The 21,564-nt window shown below is 41.8% G+C and overlaps 1 protein-coding gene and 1 non-coding gene across 2 annotated transcripts; one reads left to right on the forward strand and one right to left on the reverse strand.

Annotated features, from left to right (window-relative positions):
- Nucleotides 1-1,354: 1,354 nt before the first annotated feature.
- LOC145449972 (coiled-coil domain-containing protein 154-like) lies at nucleotides 1,355-21,507 on the reverse strand. Its single transcript, XM_080328413.1, has 18 exons — nucleotides 20,247-21,507; nucleotides 20,023-20,116; nucleotides 18,817-19,035; nucleotides 15,901-16,074; nucleotides 15,152-15,291; nucleotides 14,992-15,094; nucleotides 14,773-14,919; nucleotides 12,525-12,682; nucleotides 11,327-11,470; nucleotides 10,045-10,225; nucleotides 9,871-9,969; nucleotides 9,468-9,603; nucleotides 7,957-8,192; nucleotides 7,110-7,327; nucleotides 6,112-6,281; nucleotides 5,988-6,046; nucleotides 4,616-4,853; nucleotides 1,355-1,598 (listed from the first exon to the last, which is right to left on the reverse strand). Exons 1-18 carry the CDS (start codon nucleotides 20,432-20,434, stop codon nucleotides 1,414-1,416), a joined length of 2,889 nt encoding a protein of 962 aa, XP_080184539.1. The 5' UTR covers nucleotides 20,435-21,507; the 3' UTR covers nucleotides 1,355-1,413.
- Nucleotides 17,704-17,776, forward strand: Trnav-cac (transfer RNA valine (anticodon CAC)). Its single transcript has one exon. It is a non-coding gene; the product is annotated as a tRNA-Val (tRNA).
- Nucleotides 21,508-21,564: the final 57 nt, after the last annotated feature.

Genomic DNA, 21,564 nt, shown 5'->3' on the forward strand with positions numbered 1-21,564 from the left:
AGTAACGCTCTGGCGACTATTTCGGGAGCTGAGCAGGAAAGTTGACCTTTTTCTGGTCAACCACTTGATAATGTGAAAGCAAATCTGTACCTCTACATAAACGTTTATCTGCTAATTCTCTACCAGCTTGTATCTAGACGTGAATTCGTTGGTTCTCTATCAGATAGTATGTCGACGTGAATTCGTTGGTTCTCTATCAGATAGTATGTAGACGTGAATTCGTTGATTCTCTATCAGATAGGAGGTAGACGTGAATTCGTTGGTTTCCTATCAGATAGTATGTAGACGTGAATTCGTTGGTTCCCTATCAGATAGTATGTAGACGTGAATTCGTTGATTCTCTATCAGATAGTATGTAGACGTGAATTCGTTAATTCTCTATAAGCTATTTGTGAGCGGTCGTCGATGTGCCAAGACTATGATAGACACAAAATAAGCATGTTTGGCAAGCACGGAATTCGATATCACCCAAGCAGGATTGAAAACATAAGTTGAACATGACTTCAATACTGTGACTTGGACTCGGACTCGAGTCATAACACTATGACTCGGACTTGACCCTTAAAACGGTGACTTGGACTTGGTGATGAATTGAAAATGACTCGACTCGAGTCAAAACCACAAAAGTAAGATTGACTCGTGACTCGGAACCATGTGACTTGGTTACAACCCTGCGTTCTATACATACCTGTGTTATGTTTTTGCGGCATGCACCGACTCGTGATATACATACACGCGATATGTGCATATGCACACCATGATTGCATGATGCGCATATGCCGCTGGACAAGGAAGGTGCAGATAGAGCATTGTATGGCATTCAAAGTCTTTCACCACCCGTCCATGCTATCCGAAAATGGTGAGCGCCAATCGGGGAAGCCATGAATACAAGTGTAACTAATCAGGTCAGCCGGACGCTCCACCAGCACTCAAACTCTGTCGAAATGGTAGTCAACATCAGGAGGCGCGGCATTTTGTTACATTCCCGAAGTTTCACGTCCCGTAAACCAGTAGAAAAGTCGGCTATTCGCGCGACATGAAGGTTTCAACGTGGTAGCCGGACTTCTTGATCGGTTCAACCCCCGGCTGGGTTAGAACAAAGACTCGAAAACCGGTATACGCCGCTATCCCGCTCATCATCCACGGATAGCATGGCGAAAAATGATAGTGCGGACTAGATGAGGTCGTATGACATCTCCATCGTCAAAGCATCTCGATGACGCAGACGAAAGTTAATTTGATCTCTCTCTCTCTCCATCAAATATAATGCAGGCCGGACTTTGTCACAATAACTTGAACAACTTGAGGTAGCGAAATTGGGCCAAAAGTCACACAGAATAACGCAACCATCAAAATGTGTATATATATTCATTTATTACAAAACAGTACGCATGGTCACGCCAGCCCAAGTTTTCAAGGAGTAGGAGCACCCTGACTCGGACGACTTCGTTGTCTGGACGGCGCCGGGCTATTCTGCTTTGGCGTTTGCGCGTTCGAACGCGGCGTGGTTGGATTGTTGCCCGTCCGAGAAGCAACGCGGCTACCGCCGGACTGCGAGGCCGCTCTGGAATTGCTTTGACGCAAACTGGTCTTGGATCCTAAAGAAACACAAATATGCAGACATGGTCAAACTGGTCATCGTCGCTAGAGAGAGAGAGAGAGAGAGAAGGAGAAATACATAACAAGCAGACAGCAATAGCGGTGGTACAGAAAATAAAATACGCATGCACTGCACAGTCGTCTGTATTAGATAGAGATGATCGAAAATCGATACGACCTTCGAGGTCAACTTTAGTCTGATCGCACCCGCATCAAACAGGTACACTTGTCTCTATAGTCTATACCAGACCTGGGCCAAGTGCGGCCCACGAAGCTATTCTGTGCGGCCCGCGAAAGGTTGCTAGGAATTCAAAACATACAACTTGCTTTTTGAATGACTAAAACCATAGGCTGAATCAACTGAACAGGAAATTTGTTTACTTTGAACTTTCAAGCCTGTTCGGTAATATGCCACGATTACGCTGCCTATACGTATGCGTAATCCAGATTCAACATAACGGCAATGCGGCAAAGTGTGAGTAGCAATTAAAGTCACAAGAAATCACTCTTTCAATATAGTTTAGTTCCAACCTTCTTTGTTGCCATTGTCACATTACTGATTATACGGTATACGTTTTAAATTGTTACGTGATACGTTTCCAAATCCCCAATTCGTAAAACAAGTCAATCAGTGCTTGCGATTACTATATGACTCATCATATCTATGACTAGGGCTGGGCAAAATCGAGTACCTGAGTGATTCGATTCTGAATCACGTAATATGCTTCGAGTCGAGTCGAGTAATCGAGTATCCCTCATTATGACGTCACAACAGAATGTACTGTGTCGAAGTTCAAATATGTACCTTTTATGCCTTGGCTGCGTTTAAACTATATCTGGTATGGTGCGACACGGCCAATCAAGGTTTCAAGGCCTCCTCAGTGGAAAATAGTATCAACATTATAATTATCGTTAGTAAATTAACTTTTAGTTGCGAGGAGCGTATATTTTCAGTACTCGAAAAATTAGTCTTTTACTACTCGACTCGAATCATTAGAATTAATACTCGATTCAGATTCGAGTACTCGAATCATTGTGCCCAGCCCTATCTATGACCCATAAAGGATGAACGGGCACATCCTAAAAAGAATGCCGAAAACTGAAATTTAAAGGTTTAGTGCACTAAATATTTGTATACTGGAGTCAGGGGTAAAACCGACCTTTTAGCTTTTGCCAAGCATGTGGCAGAGATTAGGGATTTTAATTAAAGTCGGTCTAATGACAAAAAAACACGAAACACTCGGTCAAGGGAGGGCGAATTTCAGAAAAAATGCACGGTACGCTCAACATCAAGGCTGCGCTCCACATTGCTCGGAATGCAGCGACCAAGGCAATAAACTTCGCACTATCGCATATACATTTCAGTGCAGTGGTTGTCGAACTTGGGGGCGTGAAAGTATCTGAAGGGGGGTGCGAAGCCGAAGTTCGATGATTTTGACTGCAAATGACCGCATTCGATATTGCAAGATGCATCTTCGCAACTAGCGCGAAATCACTGATGACACTGTAAATAGGGACAATCTTATAAAATACATTCAGAAACCGTGATTCAGGGAATATTTCACCATAGATCAGTGATCGGGAACCTATGGCTCGCGAGCCATAGATGGCTCTTTTGGGTATAAGATATGGCTCTTTGCCAAATATTTATTTTTATATTGAATTGATCAATATTACAACGAGTAGTTGGTAAATTTTAATCACGGCCAAAATAATTATTCTCGTGGCAGCAAACATGTCTTTGAGAGGTAAAGACAATGTTGTCTTCAAGTTTAGGGGCTCCGACCCCCTCTTTTCAAAATCATCAAATTTAAGTTACTGTGGCGCCGGCGGCCACTATCACTCGCGAATTCTATGTACCAGACTCGAACTCTTGAATTGTGCGATACGTTGATTAATCGAAGAGCATAGCAGACACGGCGCCGCCCATTTCAAAACGCAGTTTTCAAATACGCATCGTCTTCCTGATCTACGTCGCGAAATGAACTGTTGTGAATGTGACAATTACAAACTCGAATTACACACAACATCATAGCTATCCACGTTCTTGATCGGTAAGTATAGCTCTGTGTAGTACCGGTGATAAAATGAAGGCGTGTAGCGCAACGTTATGTTACCGCCGAATACTTTGAGAAGTCGATAAGTATATAGATTTTCGCAATCAGTGTGACAGTCACATTCGAATAATATCAGTTGAAATATATTCTAAGCTACATATGAATTGCGTTATCAAGGGTGAGGCTTGGCCCGTCTGTTCTGTACCTCTCGTTTTGACCTTTATTTCCGAACAATGAATACTAGATTTTACTGAGAAAATATGGCGGACACGAGGAATCCCATGTAGTGAGTTCGAATTGGTGCTACGATGACGTCATGAATTTTTTAATTGTGACGTAACAGTTGATTGGCATGTATGGCTCTTTGGGAGTTGAGATGGAAAAAATAGGGCCATTATGGCTCTTCGGATAAAAAAGGTTCCCGACCACTGCCATAGATTCTTATGACAATGTCACTCATAAAAGTGTTGCAAACTCATAACAAAACTAATTTCTGCTTCTCAAAATACAAAGTGTAAAAAGCAAGTGTTTTTTCCTAAAAAAGTGCTGAAGAAGAAGTGGCAGTGATCTAAAAACTCTCAGCGAAGAAAGTGTGTATTCACACCCGCGTATAACCCATGATATACGGGTGTGAATATACACCCCAGGTACAAGAAACCAGAACCTACCTTAGACTTACACGGTGGTATAGATCAAACACAACATGTTAATTAAAAGGATGCTTGCATTTATGGACGTAGGAAGGCATGCGCGTAAAGGCACGAGGCATTCATAACCGCGATAGAATTCGTATTCTGTTTTCGTGTTCAACACTTTGGGTGTGAATGAACACTTTTTTCGCTGAGAGAGTAGGCAAAACCAATTTGATTACTGCGTAGAAGTATAAACACTTCGTTGCTGACCGCCACTTCGTACCGTACAGGAGATTTCTAGGACTGCGGCAGTTTGTAATCACTCACCAGCAGCGGACTTAGTCGGGGTTTGGGTGTTACCCAAGTCCATGTCGCTCCCGTCTGCAGTCGGTCTCGGGGGCGTGGCCCCCCTTTTCGTGAGACCCGGGCTGTTTTCGTCTCCGTCGTCCATATTGGCGAGCGACTCGCCTTGGTTGTACCAGGCGGGATTGCTAGCGTCGTCTTCCTCGTCGCCCAATCTCACGGACGTATCGCTCTCTCCGTGCAAGCCCATCTCGCCGAACGGCTGTAAGGTATCATATCATATCATCAACAGGGTGTCGTTTCTAATGGTAGAATAACCAAAGGAGGCCAAAGGCGTTAGCATTATAACTCAAGAATATGTAGGCCTATGCCGCGAATGCCGCTAGCTTCCAGTCAATTACAAGTAGAAATGAATGGTTTGAAAAATACTCCAAGCAAGCAGTTTTGTAAATTAGATTTGTTCGGAGGTGTCGCATTCTTTCAGCAGTAAATGGGAGGTGAGCGTCTTCCGAAATCGTAAGATGCATCTTCGCGACTACGCAAAATGACTGAACACACTACAAATTTTCGAAAATATACTTTGTTATTCGGGCCATTACGGCATATGGTAATTTGATTCACAAAAAGGATTCGAGCCAATCGCAAAACTACGTTCTGCTTTACATAAGCCACGATGTAAAACGTAAGATGTTGTGCCTTAGAACTGCTAAGTAGAAATGGAAGCATATAGCCGATCCATCTGAGTAAGTAGTGCCAGCAGTAAAGCCTAACGTGAGTACTGCAAAAAGTAAGTGCTCCGTAACTGACCACCACTGCAAATTGGTCCACCGAATCGAACACTTGGCCACTAACACACTGGAGCTGGTGAACGGATGCAGCAACTGAGCCGTTGACAGATGCGTCCAAACTAACTATAAACTATAACGATGTCGAATATATTTCTTTTCAATACGTTTCGAAACGTAAACCAATCCGGCACGTTTTGTAGATATAGACATCAGACAGCATTCATTCTGCGTGCGCTCTCGTCTCCTCAAAATCTCTTGAGCCTCAAAGTTGTAGTTATTTTAGTATTCGCAATGCTATGCGTAGCAATATTGGTCATTTTATTACAGGTCGATTCCTAAGCTGCCAACTCTTATCATGGCCCAGTCTTGTCCTATAGGCTTTTGTAAGACCCAGCGTATACGCGGATCAGATGGTTAGGAGGACCCTAGATAAGCCTCCAGCGCTTACGTATATGAATTCTGACTCGAACACATTGGTGTTGCAGCAGTGAAACGTATCACTACGCTATCGCGGCCACATTCCAATCGGAGTAAATTGCAATTTCAAACTTTTCATTCCGGCTATACATCCCTATATTGCCAACAATCAATAAAGTTAATGTACTTACTACCGGCGCTGGTTCATTCTGTCTTGGCGTGCCTGGTTGTGAGCCCCACGCTGTGCGACCTATGACGGATAGGAAAACTTCAACATTAGCGAATTTTAGCCTCTTTTGCGTTCTATGCATATACCCGGAAGACTCCGAGCCGGCGTCCGTTGCATTGTCGGCGTGGGTGTCTCGTAGTCGTCCTCAAGTCCCGGCGACGGAGTCCGCTCCCGCTCTTGCATTACGCGCTGTTGTCTTCTGCGGATGCGCGCGCGTTGAAGTAAGCGTAACCATCGCATCTTGATGGAGTACCATCTGGAAATGAACGGTGGACGAATGAGGAATAACTTTGCTGCGCGACGTAGATTTGAGTGTAGATTTGGCCGAGGGTTGGTTTGCTTTTGACAGTTAAGCGGTGACGGGTGCTTTCGAAATTGCAAGATGCATCATCGCAACTAACGACGCTACAAACAGTAGCAGTCTTCGAAGATATATGCAGCAGATACTGCGATGGACTTTGCACGCGGTTCTAATGACGATTTCACGCGTAAAAGTGATGCATACTTATCCCGAAACTGCTTTCTTCTCTTCAAAATCCAAAGCGCGAAAAGTAGGTAGTTTTGTTTAAGATTTGTTGAAGTAGAAATGGATATAGTCTAAAAACGTAACTACTTGAGTACTTTGAAAAAGTGGATGTATTTTCTTACTGACTTCTGGAAGAGGGGACCTCGGATACCATTAAAGGAGCGTGTCTCGGAGAGATTGGAGGCCACCCTCTAAAAACCAGCGAACTTGCATATTCATTATTCACTGTGAGGCAATCAGTGAGAAATAGTTCGCATCTATTTCTGCGTCTTCAACCAACTATACTAACAGAGCATTTCTCCTTAATGTGTAAACGGCGTTCATAGCCAACAACTGTGCAGTCTACATGTACAGGAGAGTTGATTAGGACATGGCCTGCTTTATCCTAGCTTATCTACACTCATACTGAATACTCCGCGTGACTACACTATATCACTGTATATAACATATGATAGTATGCGATTTTCACAAAAAATATGAATTTTCAACCAACTAATATCACGTGACGATAGAATACCAAGATAAAATACAAACACAGCGTTGCTACCCGAAGTTTACCTCAAGCACTGATAAATCCCCCATTCGTTCAAAGTGGGCGGCGGTTTTTTCACGAACTGCTTCGATTTGGTCGTCTGCTGCCACAGCAGGGGCTGGACTTGTACCCGCAGCTTGGCGAGCTCCTTCTTGATCGAGCTGGCCTCCTCGAGCCGCATTTTCTCTTCCGAATTCAGCCTGATGTTGTGGGCGTTGCGGACGTCTGTTAGCGTTCGCGAAAACTGAAAAAGAGCGAAGCATAAGTCACAACCAGCACGTAGGCGCGTTCACTGGCCCGCAAAGAGGTATTTCTGCTCTGAGTTGGTCAGGTACGGAGTACTTATTCTTTTTCCAAATACTCAAGTGCTTATGTTTTACGCCACTTCCACCTCTACATTACAGCTTTGTAGGTATAAAGCTACTTGTTTTTAACGCTTTGTATTTTGTAAAGTAGAAAGTAGTTTTGGGATGTACTCGCATCGCATTTACGAGTGAAATTGTCATGACCCTGTATCACAGCAACTGAATGTATTTTACGAAAATTGAACCAGTTTTGTAATTGGTCATTTTGCGCTAGTCGCGAAGATGAATCTTGCAATTTTCAAAGTGGCACCTCCCATTCGCCGTTAGAAGTACGCGATCCATCGACAAAATCTACTTGAACTATTTCCATGGTTACTTTTCAAATCTACATTTACTACTTCGACCTGAAGTAGTATTGACATGTCTTATAAATTTCTACTTCTACCTGTGCTAGGAAAGAAAATTACGTCGTTATATCTACTTCTACTCGAGTAGCAACGCCTATTACTTCGACTACATCTGCCGATATGGCCATCTTTTAGATATGACGAGACAGCATACACTCCACCTGGTTTAGAGTGCCGACTGCGGTCGCCAGCTGTTGCTGCAGGTCGTCCACGCGTTTGTGGTCGACTTCGCTGACGGCCTGTATCGAGTCGGTACGGTGGGAAATCATGCGTATTCTGCTCTCGGCGGCTTCCGCGTCTTTTCGGCGCGCTTCGTTCTCGACGTCCGAGCGCATTTCCGCGTCTTCCTGCAGCCTGTTCACGCGCTCCTTCGTTTCTTTCAATTCTTGCGGTAGTTCTGGGTTTGATTATAGCGAGTGAGCGACTCGAATCCAATGGGAGGTATAGGGATGCACTATCCACGGCTGCGAATTACTGTAACTAGCGGGCACGACAAGCAAACGGAATTGGATTCCGGTATATCCGTAAATATCCGGAGCATGAAGTATCGTAGAGAGAGAGAGAAAGAGAGGGAGTGTGAGAAAGAGAGACTTGTATTTCCCATCCAACCGAAATGCATAAAGATCAAAAATCATCAATAACGATACAGGAAAAAACGCAAACGCGATATTCGGTATATCGGATATTTTCGATACGGGCTTGGAAGTCAGCTAGTTTCATTACACCCGCATCAAACAATAGACCATTTCAAGATAAATAGTGATTCTAGGTAACCTATAGCAATAGCAGCCACTTTGTGACGAGCTAACCTGCTGGTTAACCAACTTAAGATAAAACGTGAAGTAAGCGGGAAAGATCGTATGTGCGCACTTTGCACGGTTGGACACTGAACAGAAACGCATTCACTAAACTGAGTAAACTACAATACAAGCTCGACTTTTCCATCGTTTCGTAAATTTATATCATCCAATATAACCAATCTAACACAGACATCACGACATCACAGGACCTTCACGTATTATACACTGAAAAATGATACCGTACTCGCAGAATAGGTCAACGTAGGATGTTTTCTTGAGATAAAGAAAGAGCGAATAGCAACGATGCACACTGCACACGTTTCCCATAATACGAACAATAGGGGTCTTCAAAAATGACTCTTTTTCACAAATCGTACTGGCTACTTAAATAGAAACTTTATTCTCATGCAGCAATGCGGCTACTGGTTGGAATTGAACCAAATTTGGTGTGTAGGCTTAAATTAGGTAACCTAACAATTTTATCAAGTAGCCAGTACGATTTGAGAAAAAAAGTCATTTTTGAAGACCCCTAACGAGATAGGTTCCAGAGTTTCAGAATTCGAATTACAGTATGCTATGAGTCATGCAAAAATCATTATGCCAGGCAATTTCTACCGACAGGGCACGGGACCAAACAGCCTTAAAGCTATCTAAGTCTACCGGTAGGTTTATACCCCTTCGTCGCAGAACATGATGTATCAACCGAGCTAAAAATAAATGAAGAAAGATGCATCAAAACGATTTTCGGTGTTGAATTAGTTAGATGAATTCTACAAGGGTTACAAATAATGCTTATTAACTACTATAAACAACTATATTGTAAGGTTGTAGGCACCAAATGTATGCATATATACTACAAAACAAAAGTATACCGTCAAGAATGGCCTGGATGTTGGCCACGTCCTTATTGATGCCTTGCCTCCATTCTCGAAAATCCTGCGTCACGTCGGTCAGTTTATCTCGGAATGTCACTGATATTTCGTTGATTTTTACTTCATACGTTTCATCCTGAAAAGCAAAGGTGTCCCGAAGATATTTTTCGCAGGCGATATAGAATGTGAGTAGCATATCCAAAAGAATTGCTTCGGTGTTGTTGCTGTTTTATTTGTTATTATTTTGATCATTTCAAACCACCACAAGACTGCGATACAATGAAAAATAGGAAGGAATCGCAATGACTTGGAGTATAGACTATCAATCAATCAAAAATGTAGCCGGAAATAAGATTTGGTCAGGTTAAAGTGTACTGGTACTGCGATGATAACGGGGAATTACTTGCTGTGTAATCCTTGCTGCTAACGCAGTCAAGCGCGCATCCGAGTCGGTGATGGCCCTGTTAACTCGGGAATGTTCCTCCGCGAGCCTCGCTTTAACCTGCGACAGTAAAAAACCTGCGTTGTACCGGCGGATGGCTTGCCTTTCGCAGCGATTTGGTAGCGAGCGACTCACGTCGTTGGTAATTTGCTCTTTGTCACGCGTCAATTGAAATTGCACTCCGCCGATCGCCTGTTGCAGCGTCGACAACGCCACTCGGAGTTGTTCTTGCACGGAGTCGACTTGTGAAATGATGTTTCCGGATTGTTTTTCGCGTTTCGTGATCTCGGCGAGCAAAACTTTCTCCAGGCCTTTCCTGTGTAATCGTTCGACAAGATTTATGGATTTACTTGTTTACTTTTGACTATACCATTAATATCAGACCACAGACAAGTGATTACGAACTCTCAGCAATATAAGGCAGTGTATCTCAACCTTCTTTAGTTCGCGACATACTTTTCGTGCAACGTTTCATTGTGCGACGCACTATGAGATATGACCGTCCGAATAAGAATGTAATTCGACGCACAATGCGAGTGAGTGTGTGAGTAACGTGTTAAATTAGACGTCCACGTGTGAACTTGAACTACGAGTGTATCAAGCAGACAAGAATAGGCCTGGCCTACACGTAATAGATGATTAAAAACGACAAAGCGTGTATTCAAGCAGTAATTCGTCTTTTACGTCGAACCGTGTCCCGAGTATAGCTTGCGTCGCGCCAGTTGCTTACTGATTATGATCGGGCTGGATTGCGTTTTCCAATCAATGTTCGCAAAGCCTTTGGGCCAATTTTCAGGCATACAGAAAACACACACTGTCTAATTTCGCGCTGCAATCAAAATGTCGACTGTCGCGAAAAGCTGGCTCACGAATTATCATGGCCCCTGTGACGTGGCTTTCGGCACTTATGGGCGTACAACAATTTAATTTGGAGGAGGACAACGGGTATTTGCTCGTATAATTGTGAGAAGATAAAGTCCTTGGCATATTTGGCAAATTGAATAGAAAACTGTACCATTTAGAAATTCTTGGCACTGCTATAAGATGAGGGAAAGTAATCAACAAAAATGGATGACGGTAATTGAACAGACTCTGAAATGATGGTCACTACGGATACAAATGAGAACATTCGATTTTATCTATATAAATGAATGTATAAAGTTAGAACAACAAATTACCAAATTGAATATGTTGCAGTATACTGTGTACATTCTGTATATAATTACATCCAAAAGCATTTTTTCTGCCCTGAACGGCTTTTGTTCTTTTATTGTATATGAGCGGTGAAGTTCTATTACGTTATTTATAGCATAGTACTCTAGTCCTCCTTATCTGAACCATAATTACGTTATGAGACGCATAGATTCGTATTTCCACACAGAAGCATGCAATCGCCCGGCAGGTGCGGCCATCTCACTTTTCCTTTTGCAGCTTTTTCTCGAGTCGATGCAGAGTCTCTTCCGTGCCCTTCATGTTGGCAGACTGCTTCGTCTTTTCCGCCCGAGTGAATTCCTTCACCGCGCGCAGCTCGTCTTGCATCAATTTCTGCTGGAAATTCCACCTGTCCGCAAAACCCCGAATCATTACGGAAACACTGATCCATGCATCCATGACATTGTTAAAACACTCATTCGTCACGTTATTCTGTAATCCTGTCATAATGGCAGAGATGGTCAGTAACGAAGTGCTTCTACTTTTTTTCACTTGGAATTTTGTAAAGTAGGAAGTAGTTCTGGGATAAGTTCGCATCAGTTTCATGCGGGAGATAGATGTCACGGTCACTGATGAATATATTTTCGAATATTGCCACGATTTGTAGCGCCATTGGTCATTTTGCGTTAGTCGGCAAGATGCATCTCGCAATTCAGAAAGTATAGTGGCCTCCGATTAACAGGGAAAAGTATGCGAACCATCGACCAATTGTACTTTTTAGTACTTTTCAATCCTTGTATTATGTACTTGCAAATTGCCACTTCTATACTTGTAATTTGTTGATATTTACGGAGTTTGGTTATAATATCTGCTTGAGTAACAACGATGTATACTTTTACACCGTCGCTGCATATAACAGCAGTAAGATTATAAATTATCCCAGGTTGTACTCGCAATGTACCCTCACACAGCGCCATTGCTTGGGGCGACAGGCGCGCCTTTGCACCCTCCCGATTCTCGATTTGAGCATTGTGACGTGATCTTTCTTCCTTATACGTCACGTAGAATCTGTAATCAACCATTTCACACCCAAATCTCATTACGTCATTAGTAGTACGATTTTGACCTCACGCATGTAAATTAGGTGTTTTCGGACATAATATTATAATTGTACGACTCATCTTCATTTATGGCTGGAACTGCCTGTCCTTACGAGGTAGTTTGGCCTGAAAAACTTTTTCGACTTAACAACTGACAAATTTTTACGTGAAAAATGCAGGTTGCAAAAATATTTTGTCTTTGTAAACAATTTTGACAATTTTTTGACCTAACGCTACAACTTTGACTTATTTTGACTTATCAAAAAATTTCTCAAGTCATTAGTTATTTCCAGATGTTCATCGTGGCTATTCCTATTCCTGGCTTGGTCCGTTGCCAAGTAGCACGCAATACTTAATTCTCACTTGACTTCGTTGTCTTCTCGGACTTGTTTCTCGAAACTGGTCCGGTTGCTTTCCTCCCGTTGAACCATCTTCTCGAGCTCTACAAACTTCTGCAACGCCTCCTCTCGAAGACGGGCCTCTTTACTCAGTAACTTCTCGCTCATTTCCTCCACCGCTATCTGCAGGAACGGCGGGCAAGTTTTCGTTTTGTATTTCAACGCGCGCTTGTCGGGCAGGATAGTCACCGCGGCGTGATCAGGACGGCGTCGCGTTACTTGATATGCGTAATTTTAAGCGATGGAATCCGTCGGATGGTGGACTCTTTATAGGCGAGATGGCTCCGTATTATAACAGACGCAGACCTACCACTACATAAACAGAGGTGGTCAGTAACGAAGTACTTCTACTTTTTGGAAGTACTCAAGTAGTTTTCCTCTACTTCTGGTACTTACTCAAGTAGATCTGATTTTCGCTACTTCTACTTCTACTTGGTAATATTTTGTGATCTACTTACTTACTTTTCGCTATTTTCAGTTTGACAAGTAGAAGTAGTTTAATCCCTCAATACGAAAGATAGCCTGAGGAATTTCAGGGCTGTTTTCACGGAGTACCAACATTTAATATTCATAAAAGTCAAGTAAAGCCCAGAAATTTTTTTGCGCTTCGCGCACAATAGTTATGGAGTGACAAATATGTTTTCACGAAAGTATCAGTGAATATAATTTAGGTACCAGATTGCATGGTTCCGCTCACACCACATTGTAGCCCATATCAAATATTTCATCACAGCAAATATGCCTCACCAAAACGTTTGAAACTACCGTTTCGCCATCTAGCAATTATCTCTCATATCATAATCTAGCAGCCCGTGACGTGTCCAGCTAATCTGGAAAATCTGGCTTTTTTAAACGTTACACCTGTTTTAGCAGATCACCTTTGAAGCTTTATGGAGAAAAGACATGAAATTTATTTTCCGCTTTTTAGAAGTGGTATTTGTATTTCACCTTCAATTCCGAGTATCATACATTGAGTTCTAATTACTTTCAGTTCTTTTGTCTGCAGAACATACATGTTGAAGAATAAAAACAAGTGTAGTAATGTCTCTATTTTCCGAAAATAAAGCTACACTAAGTATATATTTTACGATCCACAATATTTGTTATTAACGTATAATAATCGCGCAAAGTGTTGAAACTGTATCCGATACAACTTCTCCGTATTGCTCTTCGCCTAAATTTGAGGCCTTATAATATGGGGTAGGGCACCATGCCATGATATTCTCTAAAACGGGGTTTTCTAGTAAACAAAGGGTTAGTATCGCATTTTCATATCAATACTATAATTTGCATCCCATGATGCGGACAAGTGCTTATTCAGTCGAAAATTGATACCTCCTGGGATGCATCAACACGAATCAAGCTCTCTGCACCTTTCGTGTAGCTTAATTTGCAGCTTTTGACAGTCATGTTTTCAAAACTACTTACTTACTTGAGTAGATTTAAAGTCAGCTAATTCTACTTCTACTTCAAGTAGTTTTAGGTGGCTTATGGAAGAAGTACTTCTACTCGTACTTAAGTAGAATTTTTCGTCGCTACTTCTACTTTTACTTGAGTAGCTTTCTTGACTACTTTGACCACCTCTGCATAAATACAAGACCTCGGCTGGGATTCATACTCTTTACCGCGAATCGGCAAAATTAGGAATACAATATCCACGGCTACTTTACTTTAACTTCAACTTCTCTCCTTAACTTTACTTATTGCATTGCATCACATGCAACATAGGTCAGTATATGTTAGCTCTCAATCAGAATGTAGCCTACGGGATCTATGAAAGAAATTTCCCCTGTCGATTCGTTTCGAACCATCAGGTTCTATATTCGAAAGACTTGGTTCGAAACGCAAGATTCTAATCGGGATGCATCAAAGATGATTCGAATCAGCGATTCGTATTTCGAAATGACTTTGGCGATTGAGAACCTCGAGCGAAACCAATTGACAACTACGGAACCATAGCTCTCAATCGGAATAGTCATTCGAATTTCAAATTTGAAACTCTCATACTCTTACTCTATAGCCTAACCAATCTCCTTGTATACAACCGGTCCGTGTATACTGTGTACTGTGTATAAAATCGTCGAAGGGCAGCTATACCAACACGTTCGATACTTGCATTGGTTTCAGTATCGAATGATCATACTGAACAGTGGTCGCTACTAAAGTTTCACATCAAGTATCAAGGCCTGTACGCCAAATAGGTACCAAGGCACCTTGATCTGGCCTTTGATTTTGATACGTTGGTTTTCCTCCGCGTGTTCCCGTTCTTGTTGCAATTGCTCGAACGACTGCAAATCTTCTTTCCTCTTATGCGACTCGTCGTTGATGGAGGAATGCAGCTCGGAGAACTTGACATTGGCCTGCGCGTACGAAAATTGAATGCGCGTAAGGTGTTCGCAAAAAGGTAACGAAACGTGCTTATAGAGACTTACTTGCTGTGATTGCGCGTGCGTGTCGGACTCGACGTGGGACACGCGGTTCCGCAAATCGGTGATCAAATCGCGCAGTTCGTTAACTCTGGACTCGACGAATTGTCTGAAACGCAAAGAGTCAAACACCCGCGACACGGCAGCGCTGTTCGGTCGTCGCTACCTTGTCTGGACGGTGTTCTGTTCGGCTTGGCTGTTGGTGTCCTTTTGAAAGCGTGTTTGTAGAAGGGCCTGTTTGGTTTCTTCTTCCAGTCTTTTGGAGCGCTGTCGTAGTTCGGCTTGGAAGTGTGTGAAATCCATGCCCTGTTGGTCATAATGAAACAAAGTGATTATACGAGCGTGTTATGAGCAGTACAATATACAATATTCAGCAAGTATAGTATAGTAAAACTTGCTCGTAGTCTATGTAGTATGAAGGCCCCGATTATGAGGATACTGACTCTGCCTAGTGTTAAGTTACGGCCCCACCTCTTGGAAAGTATTGTAGCTACGGAGCAGTTCATGGGTACAGTTGTAATAAGATGTATTGGCGTCGCTTGTTGTGACTAAACTTAACGTTGCTTCACTTGTGTTGCCTCAAAATTCCGCCTCGTTTTTTCCATTTACCAAATTATCTGAGTCTGTTTCGACTATTTTTATCGAGCATGTGGACGAAGCAATACTGATACGCAGGAAGCTATATGCTTGTCATTTGCTATAAAAACGTCTTTCTTACTCTGAGAATGAGAAAGCACGGATCAAGTAATTACGATATGGGAACCAACCTTAATTGGCGGCGGGCAGAAAAGAAAATTCGCTGTTGCTGCGCTGTTGACGCTGAAGTACCATTAAAACTATACGACATATTCCATTCAACAGGTTTGAAGAAAGTGTCGAAAATTTATTGCGCCATGAAGATGGCTTCGAACTTACTTGTATCTCCAGTTTCGTCTTTACTTGACGAAATTCGTCCACCAAGGCCGTCGAAGTTCGTTCGCTGCGGTCGTACCGACGCTGCATGTCATCCAGTTTCAGTCGCAGTTCGCTCAACTGATTGCTTTGTTTTTCTCGAATCGTGCCGAAGTCGTGTTGGGCACTGAGCAAAGACTGTCAGAACAACGACAGTTTTGCGTCAGAAGTGTGATGTCACAGGCGTGTAAGGCTAAGGCATCGATAGCCCAATACGCGTACTATACAATCGATACATTGGTCTACAAATTTCAACTTTTTTTCGGGTTTAGGGTTTGGCAACTGATTTCGGCTAATTTTGGAGCGTTGAATCCGAAAATGGCCTCAGCTTTTCTCTATCACATCACGTTCTTGAGATATGAAATACCTTAAGTTTGGAAAAAAATCAATTTTAGATCCCCCTCTGTTGTCGAAACAAGGGATTGTGATGCAATAAACATATATAATATATAATATATTCAAATTAATAGCAATTACGGGTGATATGTATACACTAGGGGTGTTCAAAAATTACTTTTTGTTTTTCAAATTTCACTGGGTACTTAATAAAGTTGTTACGTTGGCTAAAAAAACTCGTACGTCACATTTGATTCAATTCCAACCAATAGCCACATTGCTACAAGAGAAGAAAGATTTGGATTTATTATATAAAAATTATATTAAATAATTTTTCTGTTCGCCCATGAAATTGTTATGTTGTCTACAAAAACGAATCTTACCAAATTTGGCTCAATTCCAACCAGTGGAAGCGGAGTCATTGCAGCCGAAAAATTTGGATATTGTATTGTATTGATAAGGTACGACAGTGGTGCTTATAGCCTTATGAGGCTTTTTGCTCCACGACAATGGTAATTGCCACCGCAAATACTATTTTATTCAAATTTTTTCGACTACAATAACTCCGCTTCCACTGGCTGGAATTGAGCCAAATCTGGTGGGCATCGTTTTTATAGACAACCTAACAATTCATGGGGTGAACATAAAATTTTGAAAATTTTTCATATATTTTATATATAAAATAAAAAACTTTCTTCTCTTGTAGCAATGCGGCTACTGGTTGGAATTGAACCAAATTTGGTGTGCAGCCTTTAATTGGGTAACCTTACAATTTTATCAAGCATCCAGTAGAATTTGAGAAAAAAGTCATTTTTGAACACCACTAATGTACATTGTACACATAAACGATTAGCCTATGCCTCGGGATTTACTGCAGTCCGACAATCCAAGTCCGCGTTGGGACAAATAACACGTTTCCATCGTTGCGTCTGCTGGATTGTATTGGCCAAATTTGACGATTTGGAAATACATTGGAGCCTATCGCTTTAGCATCAATGTCAATCGATTGAAAATACATCTGAAAATAAAAGCCTGAAGGCTTGGCTTTTCACATCAGGAATCGCCTCCTTGTCCCGTGAAATCGCGTATTTGAGAGGACTGATCTAGTCAATATTATTAGCAACTATACTATCCCTATTCTCTAATGGTAAATCGCTAAACTGGTTGACAATCTCAATAAAATAGGCTACAGCAACGGCTGATACCTATAGCCCTAAAAATACTCATTTCGATCCGAGAATCCATTTTGTCAACAAAAGTTTCAAAACAAGAAAGTAAATCCGACATATATAGTGCTCGTGATTTGTAATCTTATCATTGTACGGATCAAAATAGCACGATGATGAAACTCGTATCGTTATATTCGGAAACACCGGACCAGTATGGGTCATAAAGGGGTGTAACGACCTATTCTCTAGTGTCCGTCATGGCGTTCTCGTAGTGTAGCGGTTATCACGTTCGCCTCACACGCGAAAGGTCCCCGGTTCGAGCCCGGGCGAGAACATGATATATTTTAGTTAACAACTGCAAGCTGAACATATTACGTACTCTCGATTAATGGACTAAAAATTCATGTCACTTTTGCTACCAAAACAAACTTATCATATTCGACTGAAATCAGAGCTGGCCAAAGTAGTCTCCGTTCGTACTCAAGTAGAAGTAGAAGTAAGAAATATGAATGACGATGTTTGCCTAAAAAACTAAAAACTGTCGAGTAGAAGTATAGCCAAAATCTTGACCACTTGAGCGCAAAGTATTGCAAGTGTGACAGCCCATCGATAAGGGGTGTATTTGTACATACTATTGCGGTGATATTGTTATTGCCAGGAGTGCGTAGAATGGACACATGGTGAACATCTGACAAAGCATACTTCTTCTGATCTGAACTGAATGCCGCGAGAACGTGGAATATAGCTCTCGGAAACGATGTTAGGAGGTCTTCCACATAAGTTAGGCTTACCATATTTCGGAAATGAAAAAAGAGGACACTTTTTCAGAAATTTCAGTCAAGCATAACTGGAGAAGAATTCTCAAAAACAGGTAAATTTCACCCGCTTCATGATCGGTTGACTAAAAAAAAAAAAAAAAAAAAAGGTCTTCACTTCCACTCAGAGCTCAAAAACACGTTTTTCACTCCACATTACCAGGTGGATGACTAAAAAAAAAAAAAAAAAAAAAAGGTCTTCTTTTCGCTCAGAGCTGAAATCACCACTTTTCCCTCCGAAATACCCGCCGGAGCTTCACTTCTGCGCTAATTTGCGGCATATCACTCGCAATTTCCTCTAAATCTGACCTAAATTTTCAAAAAAAAAGGACAAAATCTCAAAAAAGAGGACAAAAGGGCGTCCTCCGAGGACACTTTCAAAAAAGTCAAAAAAGAGGACGTATGGTAAGCCTAACATAAGTACTACTAAGAAAAGTGTAAGTGCTTTAATTGTTACTGACCACCGACCAGTGACGACCTATGACTGGAATATGGCGTCACCGTAAACCGTATACACAACTTATATTTCAAATGGAAGCCGGGATCAGATTCGGACTCACTTGTTCGAACTGCTTCGTCTGGGCAGCGATATTTTTTCGCGCTTCCTTGTCGATGTGCAGCTTCTCTTCGGCGCGACGCATTCTAGACGTCAGCTCGCTGATGATGTCATTGCTCGCGCGCATGGTTTGCATCAGCTCGTGCTGCAACTTTTTCTCTTCTGATTTCACGCCCTTTTTGCCTAGTTCCGAGCCGCGCACGGAAGACTGAAGTCTGTAGATCTGGTGGAACGAACAACGGCAGTACTGATGATAAGTGCAGTTAGAAAGGAAGAAGGTACGTAGTTCACTCTAGTCTGCACCATCCCGGTGCTTGGACAGCGTGTGAATATAACAGCCACAAGTTTAATCGTTCTGATTTCGCGAAATACTACATGAGTGTGGTCGCCGATTTCGGCGTGAGAAGTATTTTGTTTGCGAATTATATCACCCTCGTTTCATCGAGGCTGTTTCAATGAAGTCGACCAATTTCTACATCAACGTCAGCAATATCTTTATCCAGAGTCTATCACAGGCCCTTCTTAAGGCCAAACGGTAAGTCATCAACCAACCGATGGCCCGTCATAAATGAGTCGTGTTGATGTGCATTGTGCCATGTTACAATTCACTATACAAATTACACGTAAGATTGCGGGTATAATTATGCTTAATAGTTGCTACATTTCAATCGTTTAGCAACAACAATGACACGAGAAGTAAGTAAACTTTGTTTAGTCTGGAAGCAATGGAAGATGAATGTGCCTTACACGTAGAAACAGTAGCCTACATTTCAATTATTATTTTCGAATTTTGTTAGTGGTGGTCCATTCACAGCGACTATATATAAGATTATTGTGACTCATATAGATATGAAGCCGTTGTTTGATTACCTTGCCGCCGATACACAAGCCTACGCAATGTAGAAAAAGTAATTACAGGACCAATGATATTTTCTTGGATATACTTTTCACTTACTAATCTAAAAGTTTGATCCGTATTCGACACAATATCAATTCAACATAAGTTTGAGTAATACGCCTAATATGTAACCATGTTAACGGACGTAAATAGGCGCCGAAACAGCGCTATAGTCTACAACGGTGGTAAATAATGACATAGTTGTAACGTTTTTACGATGTCAGACAATACAAATTACAATCCTATGTAGTTCGCTGGCCGAGGTAAACAGACAAAGTACCACATAAAACAAGAACATAAAAACCGACTCACTTCTTCAAGCAAAGCCCTGTTGGATTCCTCAAGAACGGCGACTCTGTTTACGAAGCTTTGTAGCTGCGATGCTGTGAGCATCTCGCGACCCGACCTAAAACATTGAAAGGCCATGAAATTACAGACAATTTCTTGTATAGTGAATCAAGCAAAGGCAATCTTCAGTCATAATCACAGATAAGTTTCGGAGACACCTATTTCGTCGATGGTGCTTGCTTGCTCACCTCATATCCATATTCGATCCGGTCCAGAGGGCTTTTGATTCAATAGGTACGAGTTGGGTGTCACGGTGCGAAACCGGTTCAACCAGCGGGGTCCTCGAGCCTGGGGCGACCACGTTCACAGATCCGGCCGACCCAGGGAGGCCTGGTAATACTCCGATTCTTTGTCGATGATTTACACCGCCAGCCATTATCACGATGACATTTGTTTACATGCTTAAGAACCAATGTGCAATTTGATTTCGCGTTTGGGAATCACATCTTTCTCAATATCTTTCACAATGCCCAATAGTGATAAGTTGAATTTGCCACTTGGCAGTTAATTAACATGACATCTTGACGCTATCTTACCGATGGTACGATACAACATCAGAAAGCGTTCTACTATTCACAACACTCCGTAAAACGTACGGCATTGTGCTATATTTTATCTTGGCGGAGACATGCAATAAACACTAAGTGATTATTTGAAGAAATGCTCTCCTAATCTGCAATATCCCTCTCCGTTATGAACCAGCTTTTAATAATTGATGTTCTTTCGTTCAATTTACACTAAACGCTATGCACTCGAAACAACGACATTCGTGTTTTTAGTAATGAAGAAGTACCGTATGTACCAATAGTGTTTTGAGCTGATAATAAACTCTTTCACAACTAAACTTATTCTAAACTCAGTCTCGCCAATGTCCCACAATTGCTATAATATACGCGAGCGTTGCTTCTTGAAAATAACACAGTCTTCACGACAAACATGTTAAACATTGGAAGCGCTTCGGAAGACTGACATGAAATATCGTCCAGTTACTGTTTTTACACTTTTATTTGAGCACGCGAGTCGGCAAACGCTCCTGTGAATCTCACTTGAAATCCCAAGTAGTGCTACTCTAAATGATTGGAGAGCTATACAGTAGAATGTAGTGATATTCCAAGGTATTGCACTTGACGACTTGATGAGTATGGATAGTGGAGCTTCGTTGGTAGAAGACCGTTTGCATTTGACTGTAATATAACTTCTCATTAAAATCTATGGCCTGGCTATATACCGATCACTATGTGTTACCTTTGCACTGAAATAGTCAATTGCGTTTAAAAATACGGAGATGACAAATTGCAATGACCGAAGTTCTGTTACTTTCAGCAAACGTATTCTGTACAAATTTGCTAGTTCTGCCCATAGAAACAATCTTAGAGTTTACTAAAATCTGAAATATATCAAATCATTTCCCCACAAACACAAGACAGGGTAGTCTACTACTACTCTCACAAACTCGCTCTGACAAGAATATTTGAAACAAGCAACCGACCGAAATACGATCTTTCA

The sequence above is a fragment of the Botryllus schlosseri genome, chromosome 11 (assembly GCF_051294905.1).
Source record: "Botryllus schlosseri isolate E-star chromosome 11, Bs_hap1, whole genome shotgun sequence".
In the NCBI taxonomy this organism is placed as follows: Eukaryota; Metazoa; Chordata; class Ascidiacea; order Stolidobranchia; family Styelidae; genus Botryllus; species Botryllus schlosseri.

Coding starts and splice junctions, on each gene's coding strand:
- LOC145449972 (XM_080328413.1), bottom strand. CDS start 20,434: ATGGCTGGCGGTGTAAATCATCGACAAAGAATCGGAGTATTACCAGGC. Junction 8,193..9,467: donor CATCCAGGCCATTCTTGACG/GTATACTTTTGT, acceptor AATCAAACCCAG/AACTACCGCAAGAATTGAAA. Junction 7,328..7,956: donor CAGTCGGCACTCTAAACCAG/GTGGAGTGTATG, acceptor GCTCTTTTTCAG/TTTTCGCGAACGCTAACAGA.